The sequence below is a fragment of the Eulemur rufifrons genome, chromosome 3 (genome assembly GCF_041146395.1).
Source record: "Eulemur rufifrons isolate Redbay chromosome 3, OSU_ERuf_1, whole genome shotgun sequence".
Classification (NCBI taxonomy): domain Eukaryota; kingdom Metazoa; phylum Chordata; class Mammalia; order Primates; family Lemuridae; genus Eulemur; species Eulemur rufifrons.
The window spans coordinates 90,335,824-90,362,277 of NC_090985.1; the positions used below are offsets into that span (position 1 = coordinate 90,335,824).

General features: G+C 38.1%; 1 protein-coding gene across 5 annotated transcripts; it reads left to right on the top strand.

Annotated features, from left to right (window-relative positions):
• The first annotated feature begins 5,867 nt into the window (after positions 1–5,867).
• TTPA (alpha tocopherol transfer protein) lies at positions 5,868–25,466 on the top strand. Of its 5 annotated transcripts, none has more exons than XM_069465555.1 (5): positions 5,878–6,591; positions 12,732–12,885; positions 19,430–19,623; positions 21,259–21,369; positions 25,140–25,466. In XM_069465555.1, the coding sequence occupies exons 1-5, from the start codon at positions 6,388–6,390 to the stop codon at positions 25,305–25,307; spliced, it is 831 nt and encodes a 276-aa protein (XP_069321656.1). In that variant the 5' UTR covers positions 5,878–6,387; the 3' UTR covers positions 25,308–25,466. The 5 variants fall into 5 exon arrangements, with proteins under 5 accessions (XP_069321660.1, XP_069321659.1, XP_069321658.1 ...); XM_069465554.1 differs by lacking the exon at positions 25,140–25,466 and adding an exon at positions 23,804–24,860 and having other exon boundaries at positions 5,881–6,591; XM_069465558.1 differs by lacking the exons at positions 19,430–19,623; positions 21,259–21,369; positions 25,140–25,466 and adding an exon at positions 23,804–23,890 and having other exon boundaries at positions 5,871–6,591.
• Positions 25,467–26,454: the final 988 nt, after the last annotated feature.

Here is a 26,454-nt window from a genome sequence, read left to right on the forward strand (position 1 = left end):
TAGTTTGCTCATTCTCTTTATATGTAGTGCTCTATTGCATAAATACAATAATTTTTTTTTTTTTTTTTTTTTTTTGAGACAGCGTCTCACTCTGTTGCCCAGGCTAGAGTGCCGTGGCATCAGCCTCGCTCACAGCAACCTCAAACTCCTGGGCTCAAGCGATCCTCCTGCCTCAGCCTCCCAAGTAGCTGGGACTACAGGCATGTGCCACCATGCCCAGCTAATTTTTTCTGTATATATTTTTAGTTGTCCATATAATTTCTTTCTATTTTTAGTAGAGACGGGGTCTCGCTCTTGCTCAGGCTGGTCTTGAACTCCTGAGCTCAAACGATCCACCCGCCTCGGCCTCCCAGAGTGCTAGGATTACAGGCGTGAGCCACCTCGCCCGGCCCTACAATAATTTTTAAATCTCTTCTCCTATTGATGGGCACTTTGATCATTTCCAATTTGGGCTATAACAACTAGAGCTCCTATGAACATTTTTTACATGTCTTTTGTTGAACATATGATACATATGTTATATTTTTGTTGAACATATGGTACATGTTATACATACAATCACATGTACATATATGTGGGAGTAAATATTTTCAGCTTTGGCAAATACTGCCAACCAGTTAATGAATATAATCAAGCATTTATCTTATGTTTCCTATAAAAACTGAATTTCAGGTTAACAAAATAGGGCATAAGAGAAAGTTCCTCCTTACAGAAAAATTCCTTGAAATAGATGAGGAGAGAGGGATAAGAGTCAGAAAATGACCATTTTGCAACCTTTAATAAAGTAGTGGATCTAAACAAAGATTGTCATCAGTGCATGCTAAAACCATCGGGTCAAAGGAAAAGGAAAGCTTTAAAATGGATGGATCACGGTGAAGGCACCTAAACCAACCAATAAATACTAATATTCTAAACTGGTACGGGGGCTCAGAAATAATGTCCCCAAATATGACTCTTTGACACGCTGAACTGAAGAAGAAGGTTCAAAGTCTCTCTTATCTTCCCCTGTCCCATCTTTCAATCCTCTGTTTTTGCCAAAATACAAGAGGAAGTTGTTCTCTGAAGTTCTCTCATTTGCCTAAAGATGAGGGACCCACCAAAGAAGAAAATAATTACCTCTGGTCCCTTCCTTGAGTTTTCACTAACTTAACTGGCATGGCAGGAAGAAAGGCTGAACTCTGTCTACACACCTGGACAGACTTGTCACAAACTATTGTTTGCTCTTACGGGTTCAACAGATTGTCCCAGGCCATTGTATGTTCTTCAAGCCCATTGAATTCCCCTAAAAATCATTTACTACACTTTAAAATCATCCATACTTCTCTATCTTCCTTTCCCCCTAAGAAGAAGATTATATAACCATCTGTACCCATTGTGTGGTGGGGTAATCATTCTGTGATTCTCCACCCTCCCTCTTGCATGCTCATAAATTTGTATGCCTTTTTTCCTATTAATCTGCCTTTTGTCAGTTGATTTTCAGTGAATCTCAAGGGGTGAAGAGGAAGTTTTCCCTTGGCCCCTAAGGTTGGTTTTGGGATATAAATAGGACACCAAAGTTGCTCTGCTCTTCTGGAAGCTGCAGTCAAGGGAACCCAGGACCTGACAAGCTAGCAGAAGGGTAAGGAATTCTTACTAGCCAGGCTCCTGGCTCCTCTATCTGGGTAATCTGGTTGAGTAGACTTTAAAAATCACTGTTGGTCTCTTTTTCCTCTCCAAAATCTTTATTAATGGGAGAAGAGGATTTGTGCGAGTAGTCTTGGGTGTAGTAACTCCAGCGTACTTTTTGGCATGAGTATTCTTATTGTATGATCCTTTTCTTCGTGGAAAGTCTTTTCTTTTGTATTTGTCTTTCTCTGTTGTTTTGTCATAAAGAGGGATGCAGTAGTGTAGAATATGAGCCTAAAACCCCTATAAGCCCACTATTCACGTCAGCCCTGCACACTGGTTAGTTTTGCAGTTCTGATCATACTAGCATCTGTTTAGACAAACTTTGCTGTGGGTTCCCAAAATAAAAACTGGATGAGCTTCCCCTCTTGTCCTGTATTATGTCCTTGAGAGCTTGCCTTGTGACCAAGTGGGAGCACTCTCTCTTGGTCTCCACCATCTGGGGGGAGCGCGTGAATTTGGGGTCATGTCCCATCCAGTGGCCAAGCTATGTAAGATTTTAAGCAGCATACTGAATACCACCATGCCTGGCTTCGTTACACGTTTAGGTAAGAAAGGCACTGTTGAACACTTGGAGGCTGTGGAAACAATCGCCACCAAGGGATAAGACTCTCGTGGGGTGGGGGGTGGGCTGATGACACAGTGAGCTGATTGGCATTGGTCACCCAGCAGCCTAGAGGGAATGTCTTTTGGGGTACACTGTGGAAGTGTTATATGGCCTGGTCTTATGGCATTTCCCCTCTTTTTAGGGGACCTGAGATTAAATGTTAAAGTCAAATCCTTGATTTTTGAAGATCTAGATGCTCTGTCTTCTAGCTGTTCCTCATTTTTACATGTTTAAATATGTGAAAACTGCAAATGTTTTGTAGGCCCTATTTGTTCGTGGGCTCTGCCCTGAACTCAGTAGTCCAGCTGGAAAACAGAGACTGAGTTATTAAGCAAAGCTACCTACCTAGTATAATGAAATTGGTCTCCTTAGAAAGTCCTGTGGTGAATTCCTATGATTTTGTGTTACCCTGGCATTTGTTTTTTTTTTTTTTTTTAAAGGCTGGTCAAGTGGAGCAGTGGGAGTGGAGAAGGAACAAAGGAATCTGTAACTGGTTGTGATCAATTAGTTGTAAACACCACTGCACTCATACCAATCCCTGGCATTTGTTTTTAATCTTCCTCTAACACACCCAAACTCCCTGAAAAAGCTTAAATTTTCTCTCTGCTTTGAGATCTAAATTTCATACCCTGTTCTTTCTGAAACTTGGTAAGGGCTTTGGTCATGTGGGACAGATAAACTTTAACTTGTTTCACTTACGGAGCCACTATTTAATACAACTGTCTTTTTAAGCTAGTGAGTTTTACCTCATGGCTAAAATGTAAAAATCAAAACTATAAGATCTTTGTGTTTGTATTTTTGTGTCTGTATGTACATGTCTGTATTTGTATATTGTCTACATGGTACCAAATTGACTTATAAACAAATGAATATTCATAAATTAAGTAAATAAGCCCAAATGCTTTTTGAGTTCATGTGACTTTAGTAATTTTTGGTAAATGAAACTAATTTTAGAATTGTTGGTATTAGTAAAATAAAATAGAAATATCTCAGAATTTGAGACATTTTTGCCTAGGTCTACCAGCCAGATAAATTTATACTGTCTCTGATAAGAGTTTTAAGGTCATAAAACTGTTGCTTCTATGATATTTTTGATACCTGTTTAATATGTCTGTGATCTCATGTCTTTCATTTTGAGCCTTTAGATTCTGGGGTATAGACAAGTGGCATGGAGAGGCCTGGGAACTTGTGTGTCCACAGCACCTGGGCCACCAGCTACAGAGCAGACTCGAGCCCAATAGGGTCCTGTCCTCCCTGACCCAGCTTTGCCTCTTGGCCATGCTGGGAGTGGTGGGATCCTTCAGGCATTGTCTACACACAGCTCTGTCCTTCACCCTGGGCTCTTCATCTGGTACTTATCAATTAATATTGTTTACTTCCTGGGTTTTTTTTTTTTTTTTTTTTGAGACAGAGTCTTGCTCTGTCACCCTGGCTAGTATGTAGTGGCATCATCATAGCTCACTGCAATCTCAAACTCCTGGGCTAATGTGATCCTCCTGCCCATCTCCTGAGTAACTGGGACTACAGGCGCATGCTACCACATGGCTAAATTTTTCTGTTTTTAGTACAGACGGGGTCTTGCTCTTGCTCAGGCTGATTCTGAACTCCTGAGCTCAAGCAATCCCCCCACCTCGGCCTCCCAGAGTGCTAGGATTATAGGCATGAGCCATTTAAATCTTTGATATTTTCAAAACTTTTCAAAATCAAATTCTAAAATTAAGTTGTTTTGCTTTTGTACTAATTTGTGGACACTAGGTCTCCTGGAAGTTCAAACAGGGCCCCTGGAAGTCCAAGAGATACATATTAGGCTTATTTGGCATGCTAAAATCATATGGGAGGCACTGTTAAATGAGAAACGGTACTTACCTTTCTTTGAGTGACATTTATATCTATAAGTGTTCCAAATTGTATGAGATTCCTAAAACTCTTCTATGTCTCGATATATGCAGTAAATTTGCCTTTTTTCCTAAAAGCTCTTTGCAAATTCTAAAGTGTTGTATCTTCAAGAAAATTCATACAAAGGATCCTAACAACTGAATACAGGCTTCTGATAACTTTGGAGATCATACTATTGAACTAAGTAAAAACTTCCAGAACTCTAAAAAAAAAAGATTGATGGGTTCATGAAAATTGTTAACTCAATATCAAGCAGAACAAGAATTAATTACATGGAACTAAACTGATGGAGGGCTGAAATGGGGTTTTTTTTGTTTGTTTCTTCATTTTTTTTTTGTTTTTTGAAACATAGTTTTGCTTAGTTGCCCAGTCTGTTTTATTTTTATTTTTTTATTTTAAAGCCAGTAAAATTTAGCAGTGGTGGGTAGTTGCCCAGTCTGTAGTGCCATGGCGTTAGGTTATCACAGCTCACTGGAACCTCAAACTACTGGCCTCAAGCCATCCTCCTGCCTCAGCCTCCTCAGGAGCTGGGATTATAGGCGTGCACAACCACGCTCAACTAATTTTTCTATATTTTGTAGGGACGGGATCTGACTCTTGCTCAGGCTGGTCTCGAACTTCTGGCCTCAAGTAATCCTCCCAGGATGTTAGGATTACAAGCATGAGCCATGCCACCCGGCTTTTACCCTTCTTTTAACAGCGATAAATAATATTTGTGTCTTTTCTGTTTAGTGTGGAACAGAGTTTTAGGAGCTAGACTTAGCCTGTAGACCTAAAGTTACAATTTGCATGTCTTTGTTCATGGGAAGCCAACAAGGAATTGCCTTATGAATGATCCTTGGGGGCAGTCCTTGTAGATGCCTGAGGCCTTTTTTTGCCTTTCGGTGAGGATCTGGCTAATGCATAATATTGGTAACAGCTATTCTTTTGCAAGGGGGTGTTGCATGACTCAGCCTCCAGAATTGACCTTCCCTTTTGCATAAGGAATTAGGGGGATGATCCTGAGATTTTCATTTTCCTTTACGCCATATTCATTTTCTGATTTATCATGTTTATTGTCTATCCATCCACTCCCTTCCCCTGACAAGAATGAAAACTCCTTAAAGGTAAGAGCTTTGTGTGTGTTCACAGGAGTACCCCCAGTCTCTAAAAGAGGATCTGCACACAGTAACCATTCACCAACTCTCTAATGAATGAACTGTCAGTCTTCCTGGCTAGCTACCCTCTGAGCTCCTTAAAGGCAAGAATTTGGTTTTGATTTGGTTTTGCAAGTCCAGCATTACCTAGCACATACTGTACATTTAATAAGAATTAGTTTCACGGATTCCCTCTTGGGGAAATAGGTCAAGTCTAGATAGTTTCAATAGGTAGAAACCAAGAAAAGGCTAATTTAATGAGCTTTCAGGTTTCCACCTCATTTCCCTGTTTCATCTGCAATCCTGTAAGGGCTTTGGACTGTCCATTTATTGACTAGACTTGCTTACAGTTTAGTGGTGCTGGAGTGTAACAGAGTAAGTTCATGGTGTTAAAAAAATTGAAGTGGGGAGATACATGCTGGTCATTTATTTGTGATGTCTCTGATAGGGCCAGGTGCCAAGAACTGAGAAGAGTTTTCCTGGATTGGGAGAAAGGGGAGGAGGAGTGAGTCTGCTAAGGTGGCACTGTGGAATGTGCATTTCAGAAACCATTGTTGTCATACAGTTTGAGGTGGGGAGTCTGTTTGTTTTATGGAAGGAAAAGGGAGGAGGGAGGAGGGAGGAGGGAGGAGGGAGGAGGAAGAAGCACCCAGTAGCACGTCTGGCTCAAGGCCATTAAATGAAATGGTAGTTCTAAGATTCCTTTCAGCTCCAAGGTTGTAAAAAGGAAGGAAATGAGGGAGGAAGGAAAAAGAGGAAGAAAAAAAAATTCTAGCAACTTTAAAAAAAGGGATCCAACTAACTTTTTGACATAGTGCACTCGGGGTTGAACGCCAGTGACTTCCCTCACTGGGAAGAGGCTCGGGTTACTACCTACAGCTACCACAGCCGTGATTAGCACTCGCGGGGACACCACGCGGTTTCCTCTAAGAGGCAGCGCCGCCCGCCAAGCGTCGGGTGTGCGAGGCCGGGGGCGGCCGCGGGCGCAGGGTGGGTGTGCGCTGGCAGCGGCCACGGAGGAGGGGCGAGCGAGGCGCGGGGCCCGCGCTCTTCCCGGGCGTCCGGTCAGTGGCGGCGGCGGGCATGGCAGAGATGCGGCAGGGGCCGGCGGCGGGGCCGCAGCTCAACGCGCTGCCCGACCACTCGCCGCTGCTGCAGCCGGGCCTGAGCGAGCTGCGGCGCCGGGCCCTGGAGGCGGGTGTCCCGCGCACGCCGCTGCCGCTCACCGACGCCTTCCTGCTGCGGTTCCTGCGCGCCCGCGACTTCGACCTGGACCTGGCCTGGCGGGTAAGCGTGCGGGGCCCGCGGCGCCCTGCCGTGCCCGCGGGACTGGGGGCCTGCGGCCGTGCCCAGACCCTCGCGGAAGCCCAGGGTGCAGGCGGGACCCTGGCGGGGAACAGGACCCTGGCGGGGAACACGCCCTGACGCGCCCTGCGTGGCCGCAGTGGCCGGAGGTGTTTCGAGAGATCCCGCTCTGGTCCTTCCAGTTTCTCTGAGTTGTGAAAACCTCGAAACTTGGAAAGCGTGGAGCCCTGGGGTGATGGGCTGTTTAATGATTTTAAGCACTGAACTCTCGCCCTAGATCAGGCTTCTGTGCCTATAAAGTTTGGAGGAAATGCCTTCCTGTCCCTGGAAGAAAGCCTGTGCTGTAAAACAAAGTAACAGCTGAGAAGCTGGAAACTCAGACTTGTCACTTATGAGCAGATAATGCCATGTGGCGGGGAAAATGAAATTGCTGGTAAACTGAAGTTCCGAAGCCATATTATTAATAGCAATACTTAAGTGTCAAGGCAGTAAAGCAGCCCAGTGTATTTAGAATGATGGGGGGGTCGTGGGGTTGGGAAGGATGGGGAGGTTCTTTTGTGTTTCCCAGTATGTTACACACCAGGCGCTGGAAAGACAGGAATCGGAAAGAGGAGTGTGGCCTTGAGTTCTGTCACTTTAAGCTCATTATCCTTATCTGTTAAATAATGGTGAAAACATCTACCTCATTGACTGGTGAGGATTGAACTTTAACCAGTTTAACAGAACAAGCTGTGCCCAGCACAGTGCCTGGCACATGGGAAGCAGTCAGCAGTTGGACCGGACCTAGCCCTTTCTCCAAGTGGCTTCCTCAGTGCCAGGCTGCAAGTTGGGTGGCAGGGATGGTATTGATAGTACAGAATTCTAAGGTGTCTCAGTATGAGGTTTTTTGGGTTGTTTTTTAACTAATTTTTCTTGAAAAAGTCAAGTTAAGGTAACAATAATCCAGGTAACACAACCAAAGTAAGTTTCTAAAAGTAACTTTCTAAAGGGAAAAAGTTCCCCACTCCAAACCTTAGTTTGCCAGTCAGGTACCCAGAGGCCAGTTACTGTAACCTGTTTCTTGTTTATCTTTCCGCATGTGTGTGTGCTTTCCATTTTGCCTTTCTGACCTGTCTTAGCACAGGGCTCATCTCATACCAGCTTGTATACATCCATCTTACTCCTTATGGGGCTGCTGTCATTCCACTGGGTAGATATATTATACTGCATTAAAATGTATCCAACCAATCCCCTGTTATTGGACATAGGGCTCATTGCCAGCTGATGCAGTGCTGCCTTGCATGCCGTTCATTCCTTCATTCAATGATCATTACTTCTACACTTCCCCTAGTAGTACACAAGATAAGATAAACAAGGCGCTGTGCTTTCTTCCATCACTGACTGGCATTTAGTACGTCTTTGTACTTTGTACATAAATAGGAATATATCCTTATAGGATAAATTCAACCTGTGAAATTACTGGATGAAGTGAGATGTGTATTTTTCAGTGTTGAGGAATATAAAAAACTGTTCTCCAAAGAGTTTGCACTGATTTTATCACTCAATTACACAATGATGCCTTTTTCTTCATATTATCACCTACCACTGCATTATCAAACCCGATTGTATGCAAACTTGCTAGATGAGGTTTTTCATTATTATAATATGCATTTATTTCATTGCAAGAGAGATTAATCATCTTTTATGTATGTAAATTTTAAAAATTTTCTTTTCCATTTAATTGGAAATGGCCTGTTTTTGCTATTTGTTCATTTGTATGTTTCAGTGACTTATAAAATATCTTTATGTATCAAAGAAAATAGGCCTTGGCCTAGCTTGTTTCCTGTATTTTGACATTATTTATACTATTTTCCTTCTGTGCAGAATTTAATTTTTTTTTTTTTTAATTTTTGAGACACTCTTGTCACCCCAGGTAGTATGCAGTGGTGTCATCAGCTCACTGCAACCTTGAATTCCTGGGCTCAAGCAATCCTCCTGCCTCTGCCTCCTGACTACCTGGGACCACAGGTGCACAACACCACACCTGGCTAATTTTTTCTATTTGTGGTAGAGACGGGGTCTCACTCAGACTGGTCTTGAACTCTTGACCTCAAACGATCCTCCTGCCTTAGCCTTCCAGAGTGCTAGGATTACAGATGTGAGCCACCATGCCAGGACTAAAATTTTTTATGTAATCAAATGTATCGATTTGATTGTTCTTTTATTGGTTTTGGGTTTTATAAGCTCTTATCCAAAATTTTTTCTAGTAATTTATGTCTTCTCTTTTTTATGTTGGAGTCATTTATGTATTGGAATTTATTTAGATGTTAGGAAAGAAATAGGGATCCAGCTTTATTCATTTGCATTATGTCAGATGGCTACATAAATGTTCCAGTGTCATGAGAAATAAACTAATATGTACTCAGCAGCTACTGAATATGAAGATCTAATCTCAGGTCCTATGAATAGTGCAGTTTAAATAAGGCATTAAACATATAAATAACTAACAATAAAAAGTATATAATTTACTGATTTCATTTTAGCTACTTTTTAAAAGGTAATGTCTAAATAGAAAAGGAGATAAAATTTACATTCAGCCTCTGTGATATTTTTTTTTTCTGTATTCCTTATTTTATTGAATTGTTTTCATTCCACCATTCCCTTGAGGAATTGGCTAGCAGGACTGTGTCTACATCCACGGGACAGAAGTCAAGTTCTGTCTGTGAACTCATTGCCTTACATTTCTGCCAACTGGAAAGGAAAGGGAAAGGGTAAGAGTGAAACTATTGTTTCATTTTCCTCTGCAATGGTAGTTACTTCAACTCAAACTCCGTTATTTTTAATATAAAAGCCCTATAGTTTTTGTGTGAAGAAAGCTTGATAAATACCTCAGTTACGATGAAATTTCTCAATACTCTAGTTTTTACATTTGAAGTTATAATGGATTAGTAAGGTTTTATAATCCTAATGGCTCATATGCTTGTGGAATGCCAGGTACTTTGGTAAATAGTGTTTGCATGGATTATCTTATTATATTCTCATTTTGGAAGAAACTGAAATATAAGGCATAAGTAATTTGTCAAAAATCATGTAGCTATTAAGTGTTGGAGCAGAGATTTGAACTTAAGTGGAGCACAGGAGTGCTCTCAAATACACTGCACTTGCCCCTTTGATTTAAAACAATGAACATAAAAACAACCAAAGGTTAACTTCTCTGTTCTACACATTCTCATGCATGCCACAAGTGAATAGTCTGCTTCCTTATATTTTTGTTACATGTGATAAGCTTTTTATCCTTTAATTATCTTTATAGTTTTCTCAAAGACTTTGAAGCTTTCAAAGTTCCATAGACTTTCCCTGTTAATTTCCCTCTAAATGTAGCTTCTTTTGTAAAATTTATCATATCACGTGTCAATTTCAGGTTCCAATCTGCTCCTGATAGTTTTTGCCCTTGAACAAATGTGTAACTTCTCAGAGCTTTATTATTTTTTTTGTGCTTTTAATGCCTTAACAATAGTAACAATAGTGTGAAGAGGAAATGAAATGATACTGGTAAACCCTATACATGTGGCACAAATATGGTGGTGCTTATTTTGTTTGAAAGTACACGGAAAATGTAAGAAGAAACTTACTCTATTACAAAGAATAAACTATAATCTTTATATATTTATTTCAAATTTTTGTACAAAACAGGCACCTTCCAATACTGAATATTCACTTTTAGCCAATGTTTGTTGTTGTTGTTGTGAACATAGGGTAGTTTGTTTGTGAATTGCTCAGTAGCAGTTTATATAATGTAGTTATATTAATTGGACTATAATTTATTTATCAGTGAAAAAGTAATGATCAAAGACCCAGGTTTAAATATTTCAATTTGCAAAAGTTAAGGTCAGAGGCATGACAGTGATTTGTGCATCTTTATAAAAGTCATTTTTTTCAAGTGGTTTACTCATGCATTAGTTTATTCCTTCATTCAACACACGTGTCTTTGGGTGCCCAGCACTGTGCAGAAATGAATAAGCTGAGCACTCTGCCTCTATTACCTAAAAGATCCCTTCTAATGAAGCCACAACTTTTATCATTCCATAGGAAAATAAAACTGTTATTGTTAAATAGTTACCAATATGCTGCTTCCTGCATTTTGCTTGAATTAGAATTAAAAGGAGTTTTAATGCTGTAATGTTTTATGTCTGAGAAAACTATCAAAAAAGTAATAAGCATTTAAAAATACTATTAACAGTAATTCTGGTGCCCCCTAAGGCAGGAGGAAGAGAAATTCATCTTATAGACTAGAATGAATATACCAGGATCTACAATGTGCCTGTTGTTTTCACTGTTTTTGGAAACTGCAATTTAGGTCACCAATTATTTCTTTGTTGGCAAATCGACTGACTTCTTTTCCTACTTACCTCTCTGTTGCATTTAACTCTTAGCAATATTCTCTTTTTTTAAAAGTTAAGACAAGTTGGTTAAATGCAGAAATGAATGAGAGGGAGAGAGCAAGTGAAGGAGGGAGACAAACTCAGAGAGACAAAGAGAGAGATGGAAAGGGCAAGGGAGAGGGGAGCAGAGCAACATAGATGAGGCTGTTCTCCCTTCCATATACCATAGTCCTGGGTAGGTCATCCGGTTGCTCTCTTCCCCCAGCCATTCCCAGTCATTGACGTTTTCCAAGGCTCAGAATTTCACCCCGTACTTTTTTTTTAAATTGTTTGTAATTTCTCCTTCAAGTCATTGCTATTTTTGTGTTTACAGTTACCATGTTAATTCCAATGACTCTCAAATATAAAATCTGTCTTTTTCTTTTATCTGAACTGTGGTCCCATATTGCTAGGAGATTTCATATCATTATTTCAGAAAAATTGAGAATGCTAAAAATCATAAAGAGGAAAATCAGAATATAATTTTTAATGCAGAATTTGCTTTAGTATTTTTTCCAATAAGCTGGCCAAAATATTTGTATTTTGTACAAATAAAATATTTGTATTTTTGTGTGTGTGTTGATTAACCATTTTCTGGTAGTGCTTTTGGAAAAAAAGAAAATGAGATTCCTTCAAACCATATTTTGCCAAGATCTAATATCCAGGTATGCTGTTCCATAGGCTCTCATAATTCATTTGATTGATTTCTATTCTTCCTTATTTCAAAAAAGACTAAAGATGGTCTTTCAGTTATTTATTGCTGAGTAACAAATCACTCGGAGACTTTGTGGCTTAAAACACAATTTGTTTGTGAATCCCCAGTTTAGGAAGGGCTCAATGGGTGTGGTTCATCTCTGCCTCACATGGCATCAGTTGGGAACTTGGCTGAAGTCAGATTACCCAGGATGGCCTCTCAACCTCGAGGGCCTCTCTCCACATGAATTATTATCATTCAGTAATCTTACATAGTTAGTGTCTGGATCCCAAAAAGCAAATTCAGAAGGTACCAGGCTTCTGAAAGCCTGGCACAGCGTCACATCTGCCACATTCTATTGGTCAAAGCAGGGTGTAAGGCCAGCTCAAATTCAAGGGGAGGGGACCAAATAATACATTCCACCTCTTTTTTTTTTGAGACAGAGTCTCACTCTGTTGCCCAGGCTAGAGTGAGTGCCATGGCGTCAGCCTAGCTCACAGCAACCTCAAACTCCTGAGCTCAAGGGATCCTCCTGTCTCAGCCTCCCGAGTAGCTGGGACTACAGGCATGCACCACCATGCCCGGCTAATTTTTTCTATATATATTTTTAGCTGTCCATATAATTTCTTTCTATTTTTAGTAGAGATGGGGTCTCGCTCTTGCTCAGGCTGGTCTCGAACTCCTGAGCTCAAACGATCCGCCCACCTTGGCCTCCCACATTCCACCTCTTGATGAGAAGAATGACATGTGTATACCAGCAGGGGAGGAATTGTTGGTGGCTGTTTTTGGAGACTATCTACCATAGGTGGCGAATGGAAATTACTCAACTTTGAATTTGTGATTAACTACTATCACCTCAGATCCTTAATGAATGGAACTTTTGGTTCTACAGCTAAGAAGATAACACCAGATAAAAATCCTGGCATAATAAATGTTAGGTTCATACACAATGCCAAAGCTTTCCTACTATTTTTACAAAATGCTTACCATGTATGCTATTTGTAGACCATTTTGATTTTATTTTTTAGTTACTACAAAACTATTACAAGTGGAGAGCAGAATGCCCAGAAATAAGTGCAGATCTGCACCCTAGAAGTATTCTTGGCCTTCTGCAGGCCGGCTACCATGGAGTCCTGAGATCCAGGGACCCCACCGGCAGCAAAGTTCTTATTTACAGAATCGGTAAGTCAGACACGGCTCTTCTTTTTCTCCCCTCCCCTCCCCTCCTCTCCCCTTCCTCTTCCCTCTCACTCCCTTCTTCTTTTCTTTCTTCTTCTCCTCCTCCTCTCCTTCTTCTGTTTTTTCTTGACTGCCATATGGAAAGCGTCAATGAGTCCATCTTTAAGAATTTAGGTTTAATTTGGGTCTTACTGTCTCCCAAATATAATAAAAACTTTGGCAGTTAGGAGAAAATTAACCAAAACCAGTGACAATCCTACTTCGGATTCTTCCATACAGTCAACTGTATAAAATAAGAGAAAGGGAAAACAGAGAAGAGAAATAGTGGGAGAAGGTAAAAAAGATCAAGAAAAAGTGTTTCAAAAATGCTTAGTAGGAAATACAAATAAAAGAATCCTGAGCTGTAATAATATAAGCTCCCTGAGATCATGGATTTTGTCTGCTCTGTTCACTGATGTCTCCCAAGCCTGGTACGTGGTAGGTCCTCATTAAATATCTGTGGCGTGAGTGAATGAATGATTAATTCAATTATGCCCCAGGCTGAGGAGCAAGGGGCTCATTCCCCCAGGTGGAGGAGGGTGCCATGGGAAGGCAGCACCTGGGAGTTGTTGCAGACACTGTTCCATTAGCTCCTCTTTCTGTCCTCTGCTTCTCCTTTTCACTATTAGGTGTTCCTGGTGTTTCTTGTAGGTTGGTGTCAGTCCATTCCGGCTATCACAAAATGCCGTAGGCTGGGTGACTTATAAAAACAGAATTTTATTTCTCACAGTTCTGGAGGCTGGGAAGTCCAAGTTCAAGATGCTGGCAGATTTAGTGTCTGGTGGAGTCTGTTTCCTGGTTCCTAGATGAAGCCTTCTCACTCTAACCTCACATGTTGGAAGGGCCAGAGGTCTCCCCAGGTTTCTTCCATCAGGGCACTAATCCCATTCATGAGGGCTCTACTCTCATGACCCAGTCATCCCCCAAAGATACCGCCTTGGGAGTCAAAACTTCAGCATATGAATTTTGGGGGACACAAACATTCACACCATAGCAGTTGGTGATCTATATCGTCTGCCCTTCTTCCTTAGACCTCTGTGTGATTAAAAATGTCAGATAAAGGAGAAAGACCCAGTACTCCCAGCTCCTCTCATGGCCTTGTTGAAAGGACAAAGATAACAAACATTACAGGAGCAGAATCTTGTGAATTATAGCCTTACAGAAATTTCTACATCTTTAAAGATGAAAATACTTACATATTTGCACTTCTTTCCTGCTTACAGCTAAGTTCACTGACTATAACTTAATTGCTTGCTACCTTGCAAGAAGATACTGTACTTAATTTTTAAAAGGATATCAGAACATTGAGTAAAATGAGTCAGTTTTTTTTTTTGGCCCTAGCTTATGTGTCAGATAAAATTGGGTTAATCATAAAGTCATCATCTTATAAACAGACATCATAATGTCCTTTCTATTCTTTTATTGCTCCACCAGTGTCAGAAGAACTTGAATGAGCTCCTAGAAATGAAATTCTTTGATCTCCTTGGGGGTAGGCATACCAGACTTAGCAAAGTACTTATGTTTTATTTAGCTAATAACCTATATATTATAAAAATATAGGGTGCCTACTTACATTTGAATTGCAGATAAACAACAATAATTTTTTTTTAGTATGTATGAGGCATACTTATGTTACAAAATTATATCCTGCTTATCTGAAATTCATCTTTAACTGGGTGTTCTATGTATTATCTGGAACTCTACTCAGGGGTCTGAGAAACATAAAACTGAGATCTGCAGCTGATTCTTTCTGAAAATGTCTTTGCTCTATAGTGCCTGGCTAGATTTTTTTTTTTCTTCTAGTTTGTTTATGTAAACTATTAATAACTGGGGCAGGTGAAGAAGTAAAAATGATACCTTGATAGTGAGAAAGCAAATGTGCTAGTTTGATCATAAATACCTTAATATTGAACCTGTAGGCCTCTTGTCCAGCCTGGGTCTTTTTTTGGTGGGGGGAGCACATTAGACGAGTTCATTAGAGGTTACTTACTAGGGCACTTGGTCCTGGACAGCAGAGGAATTTCTTTTCACAGGAATTTCTTTCTTGCAAAATGTGCATTTGCCCACCCTGTGGTGTTGCTTTAAATCCCTTCCCAATGAGTAATGCAAAGTTTTTACATTGTTATCTTTGCTTGTTCACAGTGAAACAAATCACACAGGCGCACTACCATCATCATATACTGTCATGCAACCCATGTTATGTTAATGATATGACAATTTTTCACTGGGTGGGGATTTTAGTGTTGCAATTGGCTGAAGGGCACTGTGGGACAGCCAAAGCAGTTCTACAGGAGTCAGGGCTGGTCTAAGCCAGCTACTTCAAGGCAAGAAAGTGCTAAGGCACTTCCCCCACCCAGTAGTTATCTTGGTACTTGCTTAATCTATTTTGTAACAATTTTGCTGAACATTCCATAGCCTGGGTCTTTTGTAGTATATTAATTTCTAAGTGTGTTGTTTGACTCAAAGAGATTTGAAAATCAAGAAAACATGTAGTTTAGTGATGGTCAGAACAGGAAGGTATGCAGCAAATCTCCTATGTGTTAGGTTAGTCTAGGATGAAAAAGAGAAACTCAGAATTTTTGTGTGTTTTTTTTTTTTTTTTGAGACTAGGTCTTACTCTGTCACCCAGGCTAGAGTGCAGTGGAGTCCTTATAGCTCACTGCAACCCCAAACTCCCAGGCTCAAGCAATCCTCCTGCCTCAGCCTCCCAGGTAGCTGCCACCATGCCCAGCTAATTTTTCTATTTTTGTAGAGACCGGGTCTTGCTCTTGCTCAGGCTAGTCTCAAACCCTGGGTTCAAGCAGTCCTCCTGCCTTGGCCTCCCAAAGTGCTAGTATTTTGGGCATGACCACACCCAGCTTCTCAGAAGAATTTTATGAGTAAAATGAAATAGGATAAAGATTTATAAATTTTCAAAATTTAATTGACTTAATGGGTGGAGCTAACGAGGAAATCTATGGTAGAGCTTTTTGGTAGACCCATAGTGTAACCAGCTTCCTTTGATACCATCTCTGTGCAGTAAAAGCAATGATAAAATGTACAGAGCCTATTCCTCCATGCCAGCAGGGGAACCCGAGGTGAAGCTAAGTTTTAGCTTTTATCAGTCTACATGCCAGAGGATATCATTTTATGCCTTTTGAGACCCAGTACTCTACTACAGCAGCAAAAATAAAATTTAACAGTAAGTATTAAGATTTGACTATGGTGTAGTTCTTATGAATAACAGGTTCTGAGGCATGTGGCCTGGGTTGGAATCTCAGCCTTGCTACATTCTAGCTGTGTGGAAAGCTATGTAGCTGTCTAACTCTCATTTTCTCATCTGTAAAATGGGCATAGTAAAAACCTATTGCATAGGGTTGCTGTGAACATTAAATCTATGTATCATCTGTCTACCTGTTTATCTAAAATATAACAAAGAATATTACCTGGTACATAATAATAAGCACTCAGTATAAGTTGGGTATATGGTAGAGAAGGAATTAAAATTTTAAGATTTTTGCTTTTTTTTTTTCCTCAATGGAGCATAAAGTCTAGCCAGCACTATCCAATAGAACTTTAGATGATGATGAAACTTTTGAATTTGAGTAGCCACACAGGGCTAATGGCTACCCTATTGGACAGTGCAAGTTAGACAATCATGTCGGTCATCTAGGAAATTTAGGTCAGTAACTATTTTCTGATCTGCAGATTTCATTTGTTCTGCTCATATTTTTCCTCATTGTAACATTTGGCCAAATGCCTGAAGTTAATGTAGTAATTTTGAGTTGGGTTATCCAAGGGTTGATTACTTAATTCCTACCAGGAATCCAGGGCTTTTAAAAAGCAAGGGCAATCCCATTGTTCCCTCTTAGGAATACTTTTGATTATCTTTTCTCTTTCTAGATTTTCAACTTTTTCCTTACTAGGACTTGCTGCCAATAAACATTTAAATCAGGTAAGGGTCAGACATCCAAAACAAAACAAAAACTCCTCCTCAGTCCCACAAAACCCTCCAGCCTCCACTCTAGCCATCTCCCCTCACCTCTTGTTCTCAGCCAAACTCCATTAATTAGTTCCTCATCCACATTTTCCCCTAGTTCCACCTCAGCCCACCCTGGTCCGGTTTTACTCCCACCCCTGCTGAAATAACCTTAACCAATTATCAGTGACTTTTTATTTTTTTTGAGACAGAGTCTCACTCTGTGGCCTGGGCTAGAGTGCCATGGCGACAGCCTAGCTCACAGCAACCTCAAACTTCCTGGGCTCAAGTGATCATCTGCCTCAGCCTCCCGAGTAGCTGGGACTACAGGCATGCACCACCATGCCTGGCTAATTTTTTCTATATATATTTTTAGTTGTCCATATAATTTCTTTCTATTTTTAGTAGAGATGGGGTCTCGCTCTTGCTCAGGCTGGTCTCAAACTCCTAACCTCGAGCAATCCTCCCGCCTCGGCCTCCCAGAGTGCTAGGATTACAGGCGTGAGCCATAGCGCTCTTTTCACCAAACCTAATGGACATGTTTAGTCCTATTTTGCTTAACCTCTCAACACAGTGGGTCACTTCCTCTTTCTGGAACTATCCTTTTCCCTTGGATTCTCTGATGCCACATTCTGCTGGTGTTTTCATCTGACTTAACTGGCTGCTCCTTCATAATCTCTTTTGTTGGCATCACCTCTTCTACTCACACTTTAAATTCTGAAATTCCTCAGGACATTGGCCTCAGCCTTCTCTTCTTATGCTACTTTCTCTTCGTCACTACAGTAGAGAAAAACATAGATCTAAGACAATATCCCTGTCACAGATTGTCCTGTAAGCATGAACAAGCCCCAGGTCTTCACCCTTTGGGTCTGTTTGGGGACCCAGATCTATATGACAAGCTCCTATTCCTGCTGCATTCAACTGGATATCTCAACAGTCACCATTTTTACATGTTCAACCTTACTTACGATCTTTTCCACCCTAAACACTTCTCCTATCTCAATAAAATGGTACCGCTATTGTATACAGTCGCCCTTGCCAGACACTTTTTTTTTGAAATTTTACCATTAGTTATGAATATTTTTTTTTTCTTTTTCATTCATCCTGTTAGGCATTTCATGGACCTTTCAATCTGAAGACTTACAGAGCCTTCCTTTTATAGGCCTTTTGAGACCCACTATTATATTGCAAAATTTTTCTCTACTGTTACTATTCCTCTCTCCTCTGTTCCCTGTTCTCTGTCATTGCCTGCTAGAACTCTTGTTGGATGTAGAAACTTCTGGATTTAGCTGCATCTCTTAACTCTTTATTCATATATATCAACTCTTGGCTTTTTTGTGCCAAGTTTGAGAGAATCCTTCAACTTGCTCATCCAAACCACCGTTCAATTATTGGCTGTGTCTTTTCCATCATTTGTCCCATCAACTGAATTTTTTTTTAATTATCTTTTTATCCCAAGGTCTTAACTGATTCTTTTAAATAATAGCCTGTTCTTACAATAATAGACTACACTATCCTTTTTCCCTTTTCTGAGTCTATTATGTTTCTTTAAAAAAAATTTTTTTTTAGAGATGAGAGTTGTGGGGGTGGGAGGTTGTCTCACTATGTTGCCTAGGCTGTACTCAAACTCCTGGGCTGGAACAGTCGTCTTGCCCAAGTAGCTGGGATTACAGGTGTGCACCACGGAGCCCAGCTTCTATTATGCTTCTTTTGATGTCTTTTGCTTTTGTAATTGTTTCCTTGAGTTTTGATGTCTTTGTCTATTGAGTTTGGTTCTTCTGTTCTTTGTGTGTGTGCACACACGTGAGTGTGTTTAATACTCTAATTTTTAATGAATGTATTTTTTTTAAGATTACTGACTTAACCTGCTTGCCTGTCCATTACTATCATTTCTGTATGCCATGGGCTGTCCCTGGGATGGAGGGGAGGGGCGAGATGTGTGGACTAGATTGTCAGTAATTCCTCTCTTAGCCCAGGTATTCCCTGTTTTCCTTGGGTGTGGACAGCTACCTAGGTCCTTCCCTGGCTTTTCTTTCCCAAGCCCACATTTATTGGTCTAACCTGCAGGGACATGACTCTGCCATGTGCTTCTTATCGTCAGAGGATCAACCTGTCTGTCTGCTCCTCAGGCATTTCCCTTAGCAACCTCTTTGGTTACTATGGGGCCTAACTGCTCCTCATAATGCAGGCCTTCGCTTTTCCCATTTCCAACACCTCTGAACCTGGAGCATACCCAGTGGCATTCTCATCTTTGGCCACAGCCCTCTCCGGTATGTGAGGTTGTGATTTCATTTTGCAATAAAATCCAGCCTGCATCTATTCATGTTTCCCGCACACTCTTAAAAATCTGTTCTCTGCTAGGGATTTGAGGAGGGAGGGAGAAGCAGGCCCATGTTCTTGGACCCCAATCTGATCTATTATTCAATTCATAATCTTTGTACATGTTTTTATTTCCACTGATCCTTTAAGTCTAAAAAGAATTCGTTTCCCTTTTAAATCTTTCTGAGTCTTTACACAATGCTGAGATATGATATGCTTTATTTTTTTTAGCCCACTGGGACCCAAAAGTTTTTACAGCTTATGATGTATTTCGTGTAAGTCTAATCACATCCGAGCTTATTGTACAGGAGGTAGAAACTCAACGGAATGGAGTCAAGGTTATCTTTGATATGGAAGGCTGGCAGTTTTCCCATGCCTTTCAAATTACCCCATCTGTAGCCAAGAAGATTGCTGCGGTACTTACAGTAAGTGTATATTTTAACTGTTAGGTATAATATTAAATACTTCCAAATAATAGTGTTAAATTGTTATATGTTAGACAAAAAGATGCGATAGTACATTTATGAGATATATAAATAAAATTTTAGAAATGATACATAGAATTCAGTAATGCTTAAAGGAAATAAAGTGTTATTAATTTATAAAATCAAAAGTGTTGCAATAAACTGCAAAAATATATTCAAAACTAGTTATCACAGAATTTACACATTTTAACAATATATGGTGACTTAATCTTCCTGTCATTAAAATTTTTTTCCCTAAATTAAAATATTGACTCAAAAACATGTATAGCAATGACACAATAAAATGTCACATAAGTCTTGGTAGGTATCTAAAAAAAGATATAGCTTTTTTTAGAAATCAAAAGGTTTCTAAAATGGTCATCATCTTTGACCCAGCAATTCTACTTCTGGGAACCTAGCTAAGGAATAATCTTAAATATAATAAAGACTTCGTATATAATAATCATAACTTACTATGTATCAGGTATTTTGCTAAGTATTTCAAGTGCATTACCTCTTAATGTCCACACTGAACTATGACATACGACTATTGTTTTTCTCATTTTACAAATTAATAAGCTGTGTCTGAGAAGTGACATAGCAATGCCCAGACACAGTTTGTCAGCAGTGAAAGGAGGATTACAGTCTAGGTCATCTGAGTGTAAAAGTTGTGCTCATAACCACCACTCCTAAACATAAAAGATCGTTACTGCAGCATCACTTTTAGTAGAAGAAAATGAGAAACAACTTATTTGTCCAGAAATAGCAAAATGTTTCCTTAAATTATGGTACATCCATTTGATGGATTACTGCAACAATATTAAAACATGATGTTTATAAAAACTGTTATATCCATGGAACAAAACAGGATGCAAATTATTTAGGCAGCATATCTGTAATTACATTTAAAATAAAATTATGCATAGAAGGGACTTGGAAGAAAAGCCCCAAATTAATAATATATCTCTAAAAGCTATGCATAGAAAAATAAAACAGAACTTCACATAAAATAACCTTGGAAGGTTCTTTGGGAAGGAAAAGTCTTTGTATTAACAATACAACTTTTGGGCAGGGAACCTTTTTTTTCCCTTTTAACACTTAGCTTTTTAAACTTTCTAAATAAGCCTATATTACTTTTATGTTTAAGATGTATACCAATGTGAAAAGTTTAAAAGTTTGTGTTTATTGTACTATTCTTTCAATTTTTATGTAAGTTTGATTTTTTTTTCTCAGAATAAAAATTTTGGGGAAAAAAGTTAAATATAGATGTTCAAATTACTCATTAGTCCATAAAAAAATTTATATGTAATTAGGAATGAAATTTTCTGATGAAAGTCTACAGGTATTAATATTCCTCAAAATACTTTGCCTAAGCTATAAAGATTGGTTTTTTTTTTTAGAGATCTTAATCTAGTAACAGTGAACTGTAAACCAGGCTTTTAGGTTGATGGAATGAATAATTCTGAAAATAAAATTACACTTTAGGTATTGCTGTAAGTTTAGGAAGTGTTCAAAGAGGAGACCTGTCATTAGGAATAGGATTGTAATATTTATTTATGTTTTGTTATTAAGAAGATTATTCTTTATTTTCAAAAGGATTCCTTTCCATTGAAAGTTCGTGGCATCCATTTGATAAATGAACCAGTAATTTTCCATGCTGTCTTTTCCATGATTAAACTATTGCTGACTGAAAAAATTAAAAATCGGGTGAGTAAAACATACTCAATTCATAGTTCCTCTACACTAAACATTCCAACCCTTTTTCATTTAAGCATTGCTTTATCATATTCACTCATACCATGAGTATAATATTTTGAATATTTATCTAAGAAGCCAACTACTTTTATAAACTAAAATTTATTTTTAATTTTGAAAAAACAAGGATATTGGTTATAAGGTTGAGGGATAACTGGGCCTCTCATGTATTACTGGTTGAAATGCAAAACGGTATATTTCCTATAGAGGGCAGCGTGGCAATAGTTATCAAAATCACAGCTTTAGCACTTCTGGGCATTTTCCCTACAGATATATCTGTACATAAACAAAATTACATATACAGGAGGATTCAGCAAAAGTGTTCATCATTAGGGGACTGGTTAAATAAACTGTGATACATCCACACAATGGAATTCAACAAGATTTGTAGGATGTTTTGTGAAGAGAAATAAGTGAAATGCCAAATAGTGTTTATGGTGTGCCACTTTTTGTATAAAAAAGGGGGAGAAATCAGAATATTTATTTATATTTTCATAAAAATTACAATAAAAGTATATACCAAAAATAATATAAAATAAGTGGTTACCTTTAGGGAACAAAAGTACAGGTATAGAGTGGAGTAGATGAAAATAGGGCTGGGAACAAGACATCTGTGTATCTTATTTTAATTTCTAAGCATGTTAATGTATTATTTATGCAAATAAAAATAAATACTTTTCTTAAACAGTGAAGTGTAATTAAACAATTTCAGTGTAACTGAAAACCATAGTACCTGAGGTATGTGACTTTATGCCAGGCTTATTAAAGCCCAGAAATTTGATGTTTTTTATCTATCCTATGGAGCCTTATCTCAGGTGACTATCTAATATCTCTTATAATTTTTGAAAGGTTGACAATGGAGTCTGAGTTCTTAAGAATGGCAACCATTCTTCTACAGTAATCTGTAGAAGAGAATTTTTAGAGCATTTATGTAGACAAACATTGGCATCATCTAATACCTTGAACACAAAATAATTTCTAAAGGCTTTGACAATTTAAATATAAAAAACTATTTAAATATAATTAGTGGTATGTGAATTTTAATAGCGTATTTAGAATTTTGGAAATGATATTCTTTAATATAAAGAGAATATAACATCTGTACCTAGTCAGAAAATTATGACCCTAGAGCTTCTTTAGAAGTTATCCAGTGAGTATGTCTATATGTCTTCAAGAAGAACTACCCCTAAATTATCTGCTTAGTGAAGATGGCCACTTCTTATTCTAGTAGTTTTATAAAAGTCAATTTTTTGGTTCATTTTTTTTTACTCTTCATTGTAGCTTGATAATAGCTGGCCACCCTGTTTAACTCTTAAACATCTAAAAATAAGTGTTTATATTTTGGATAAATAAAAATAAAAACAAGAATAAACTGAATATAATAAACAGGAAAATATGGACAAAGTGGAAAAATAAAAAATTTAGAAGTAGGTGAAGCATTTCTCAGTGAAAGTTAGTTGACGTCAAACAGACTTACCAAAATAGGGGGAATTAACCCCAATCCAGCCACTTTTTTCCTTTTCAATTTTTTAGCAACACCCTGATTTTCTCATTTTGCTCCTTCCTAAGCAGATAGAATTTCTTCTCAATTAACTGATAATATTTAAATTATTTCAGAAAAAATTAAGGATTGGGACTGTGAGGTTCCTGAGTACAGGTTACTCTTTTCATTCATCAATCCTCCTATCTGGCACATAGTAGGTATTTATTAAATGATTATTGAATACATAGATGAACATTTTGCCCTAGCAAATGCAAAGGTTATTTATTTATTTTAGCAAAATGTGTTTTTGGTTTAAGTTTCTACAATTTTATCTTAATTTCAGGGCATTCTATGATCAATTTTTATAGTTAAAATTTAAGGTTCTCAACCATCATAATTATCTCCTAATTTTGTACTAGCCAAGAGTATCCATCATCTGTACCACATAAATTATTTCTCATATACCTAGTTGTATGATAAGCTATATGCTTCTATTTAATATGAATTTAATAATAGGTAGTACATTTTCATCATCTATAGAATAGTCCCAGAATATTAGATAGTTTGGTAAGAATCACCTGCACGTCAGCGAATAGAATTTATAAAATAATTTTATTTAGTGTTTAAAATCTGTTTTTGAAAGAGGAAAAGAATATTTTTGTAAATTTTATGCAGGTATAAGAATGCAAATCTAAGAAAACAGTAAGATTAGTAGATTAACATCAACACAATCTAAATGTAGGTAAAATTCTTAGATTTATAAGCAGAGGAATAAAGGATTTAGTATCTACACATATTATCCCACAGAGTATCTTGTTTTATGAGGTTGATTTTCCACTGGAAATGCATCTAATATAGTGAGAGGTGGAGGGGATAGTATCTAAAATGTTTTGGCTATTTCAGATTCATATGCATGGGGACAATTATAAACAAAGCTTACTTCAGCATTTCCCAGACATTCTTCCCCTGGAATACGGTGGTGAAGAATTCTCTATGGAGGACATTTGTCAGGAGTGGATGAATTTTATAATGAAGTCTGAAGATTATCTCAGCAGCATTTCTGAGACCATTCAATGAGAAGTTATTTCATGTGAATAGCTTTCTAATTAAAAATACATGAATGAGAGACCCTACCTGGTTATGTAAATGAAAGAAAAAAAGCGGGAGAAAAAAAAAATGAAAGAAAAAAAGCTAATATTTTAAACTAATAAATTCTTGTCTGATCTTAAAAAATATAAAAATCTGCTGACATGAGCAATATGGGTATTTGGGAAGCTTTTTTACTTTTTAATTTTTTTGCTGATTTTTGCACTTGAAGAGATAAAATGAAAATTATTTCTGAAATAGCTGTTCATGGGCATCTTTGTATGTTTCTAGAAAGTTTCATTTTAAACAAGTTCTCTGATTACATTGGTACAGTAACAAATTTATAAATAGTAACTGAAATGACATAATAGCACAAATCAACTGATTATAAAAAACCATTAACATTCATTTTGGGTGGGGGTCAGATTAGATTATAATTCAGATTAAAATGTGAATGAAGCTTTACAGTTATTTCTGCAGGCCAGCAAGGCAGTCCATCTCAGGGAAATTCTATTTTAGCACACTTGCACAATAGAAGCTTTTGATTAAAGAGTCTATATGCCATACTATTGTATATACATCTATAGGCCTCTATGAAATTATTCATGTTGATATAATTGATTAACAAAAATAATTTAGAAAATATGTCAGGCACAGTTGATGCCTTCTCAATACTGTTTTGCATTTTTAAACAAATCAAGAATGTAATTTTGACTTTTGTTTATGGTTATTCTTATGACTACATAGAGATTTACAGATGGAATAATATTTAGTTGTCTTATACATGGACTATTTTTAGTTAAACAATACAACTACACAAAGGAAAGGAAAGGAAATGTTTACATTTTTAAAATCATTGTTAATTACATTTGGTTTTTTTTTTTTATTTTCTTAATTTTTTTTTTTTTTATTTCATCTTGTTATGGGGGATACAGAATTGCAGGTTACATACGTTGCTCCTGTACCGCCTTTCCCCCCAAGTCAGAGCTCCAGGCGTGTCTGTTCCCCAGGTCGTGCGCATTGCACCCATCTACATTTGGTATTTTTCAGATTATGCATGGAATAATCTGAGTTTTAGAGAGCATGTTTGATTGATTTAGCATTGGGAAGCTAACTTAACATTACAATTTTATTTTAATTTAATTTTTTTTAGAGACAGGGTCATACTCTATCACCCAGGCTGGAGTGCAGAGGTGCAATCATAGCTCACTATAACCTCAAATTCCTGGGCTCAAGCAATCCTTCTGCCTTGGCCTCCCAAGTACCTGGGACTACAGGCATGTGTCACCATGCCCACCTAATTTTTAAAATTTTTTTGTAGAGACAGGGTCTCACTATGTTGCCCAGACCCCTGGCCTCAAGTGATCCTCCCCCCTCTGCCTCCCAAAGTGCTGGGATTACAGGCGTGAGCCACCGCAGCTGGCAATGTTATAATTTTTAGAACAAAATTAGATTCTGTTTTCTAAAAAATATTTTTTTTTTTTTTTTTTTTTTTTGAGACAGAGTCTCACTCTGTTGCCCAGGCTAGAGTGAGTGCCGTGGCGTCAGCCTAGCTCACAGCAACCTCAAACTCCTGAGCTCAAGCGATCCTCCTGTCTCAGCCTCCCGAGTAGCTGGGACTACAGGCATGCGCCACCATGCCCGGCTAATTTTTTCTATATATATATTTAGCTGTCCATATAATTTCTTTCTATTTTTAGTAGAGGTGGGGTCTCGCTCTTGCTCAGGCTGGTCTCGAACTCCTGAGCTCAAACGATCCGCCCACCTCGGCCTCCCAGAGTGCTAGGATTACAGGCGTGAGCTAAAAAATATTTTAAAGTCTTTTGTATAAAATCATACAATTTAAAATTGTATAATTAAAAATAACAACAACAAAACCAAAACCCATTTAAAAAGAATAAACAGTAATAACAAAAAACATCTGGCTTATCCAACTTTTGTTCCTAGAAGATTTATATAACAAGTTCTCCTTCATTTATATTTGGCTATGTAAACACTTTCTTACAACCTTTCTTATGAAGGAATGATCAGTTTAGCACCTGAATAAAGGGTAACATTTTAAAATGTTGTCTCAATGTGATTGGTTGGTGATTAGATTAACAGTAAATAGACTTAACATGAATCAATTATAATAATATAGGTTCATTTTATGATGGAACTTTGAATTTTTATAAAATGAAGCAATTAATTGAAAAATGTTAAAGGAACAATGGGAAATGGGCAGGCAATTTTTACAAGGTGTCAAGAGAAATAACTGCCTGATTGTATTATTCAACTGTGATTGTACCAGAAGTGCCTTTTAGAATGTTGTCTCTATTATGTGTTCATTGTGTTATCGAACTGCACAGTAATTTATTTGTTTTAATATTGCTCAAAAGAAAATAAACATCTTTCACATAAACCATAGTATGCAGACTTTTTTCATTTTTAAATACGAATATTAGGCATTCTTTTTCAAAAACTGATTT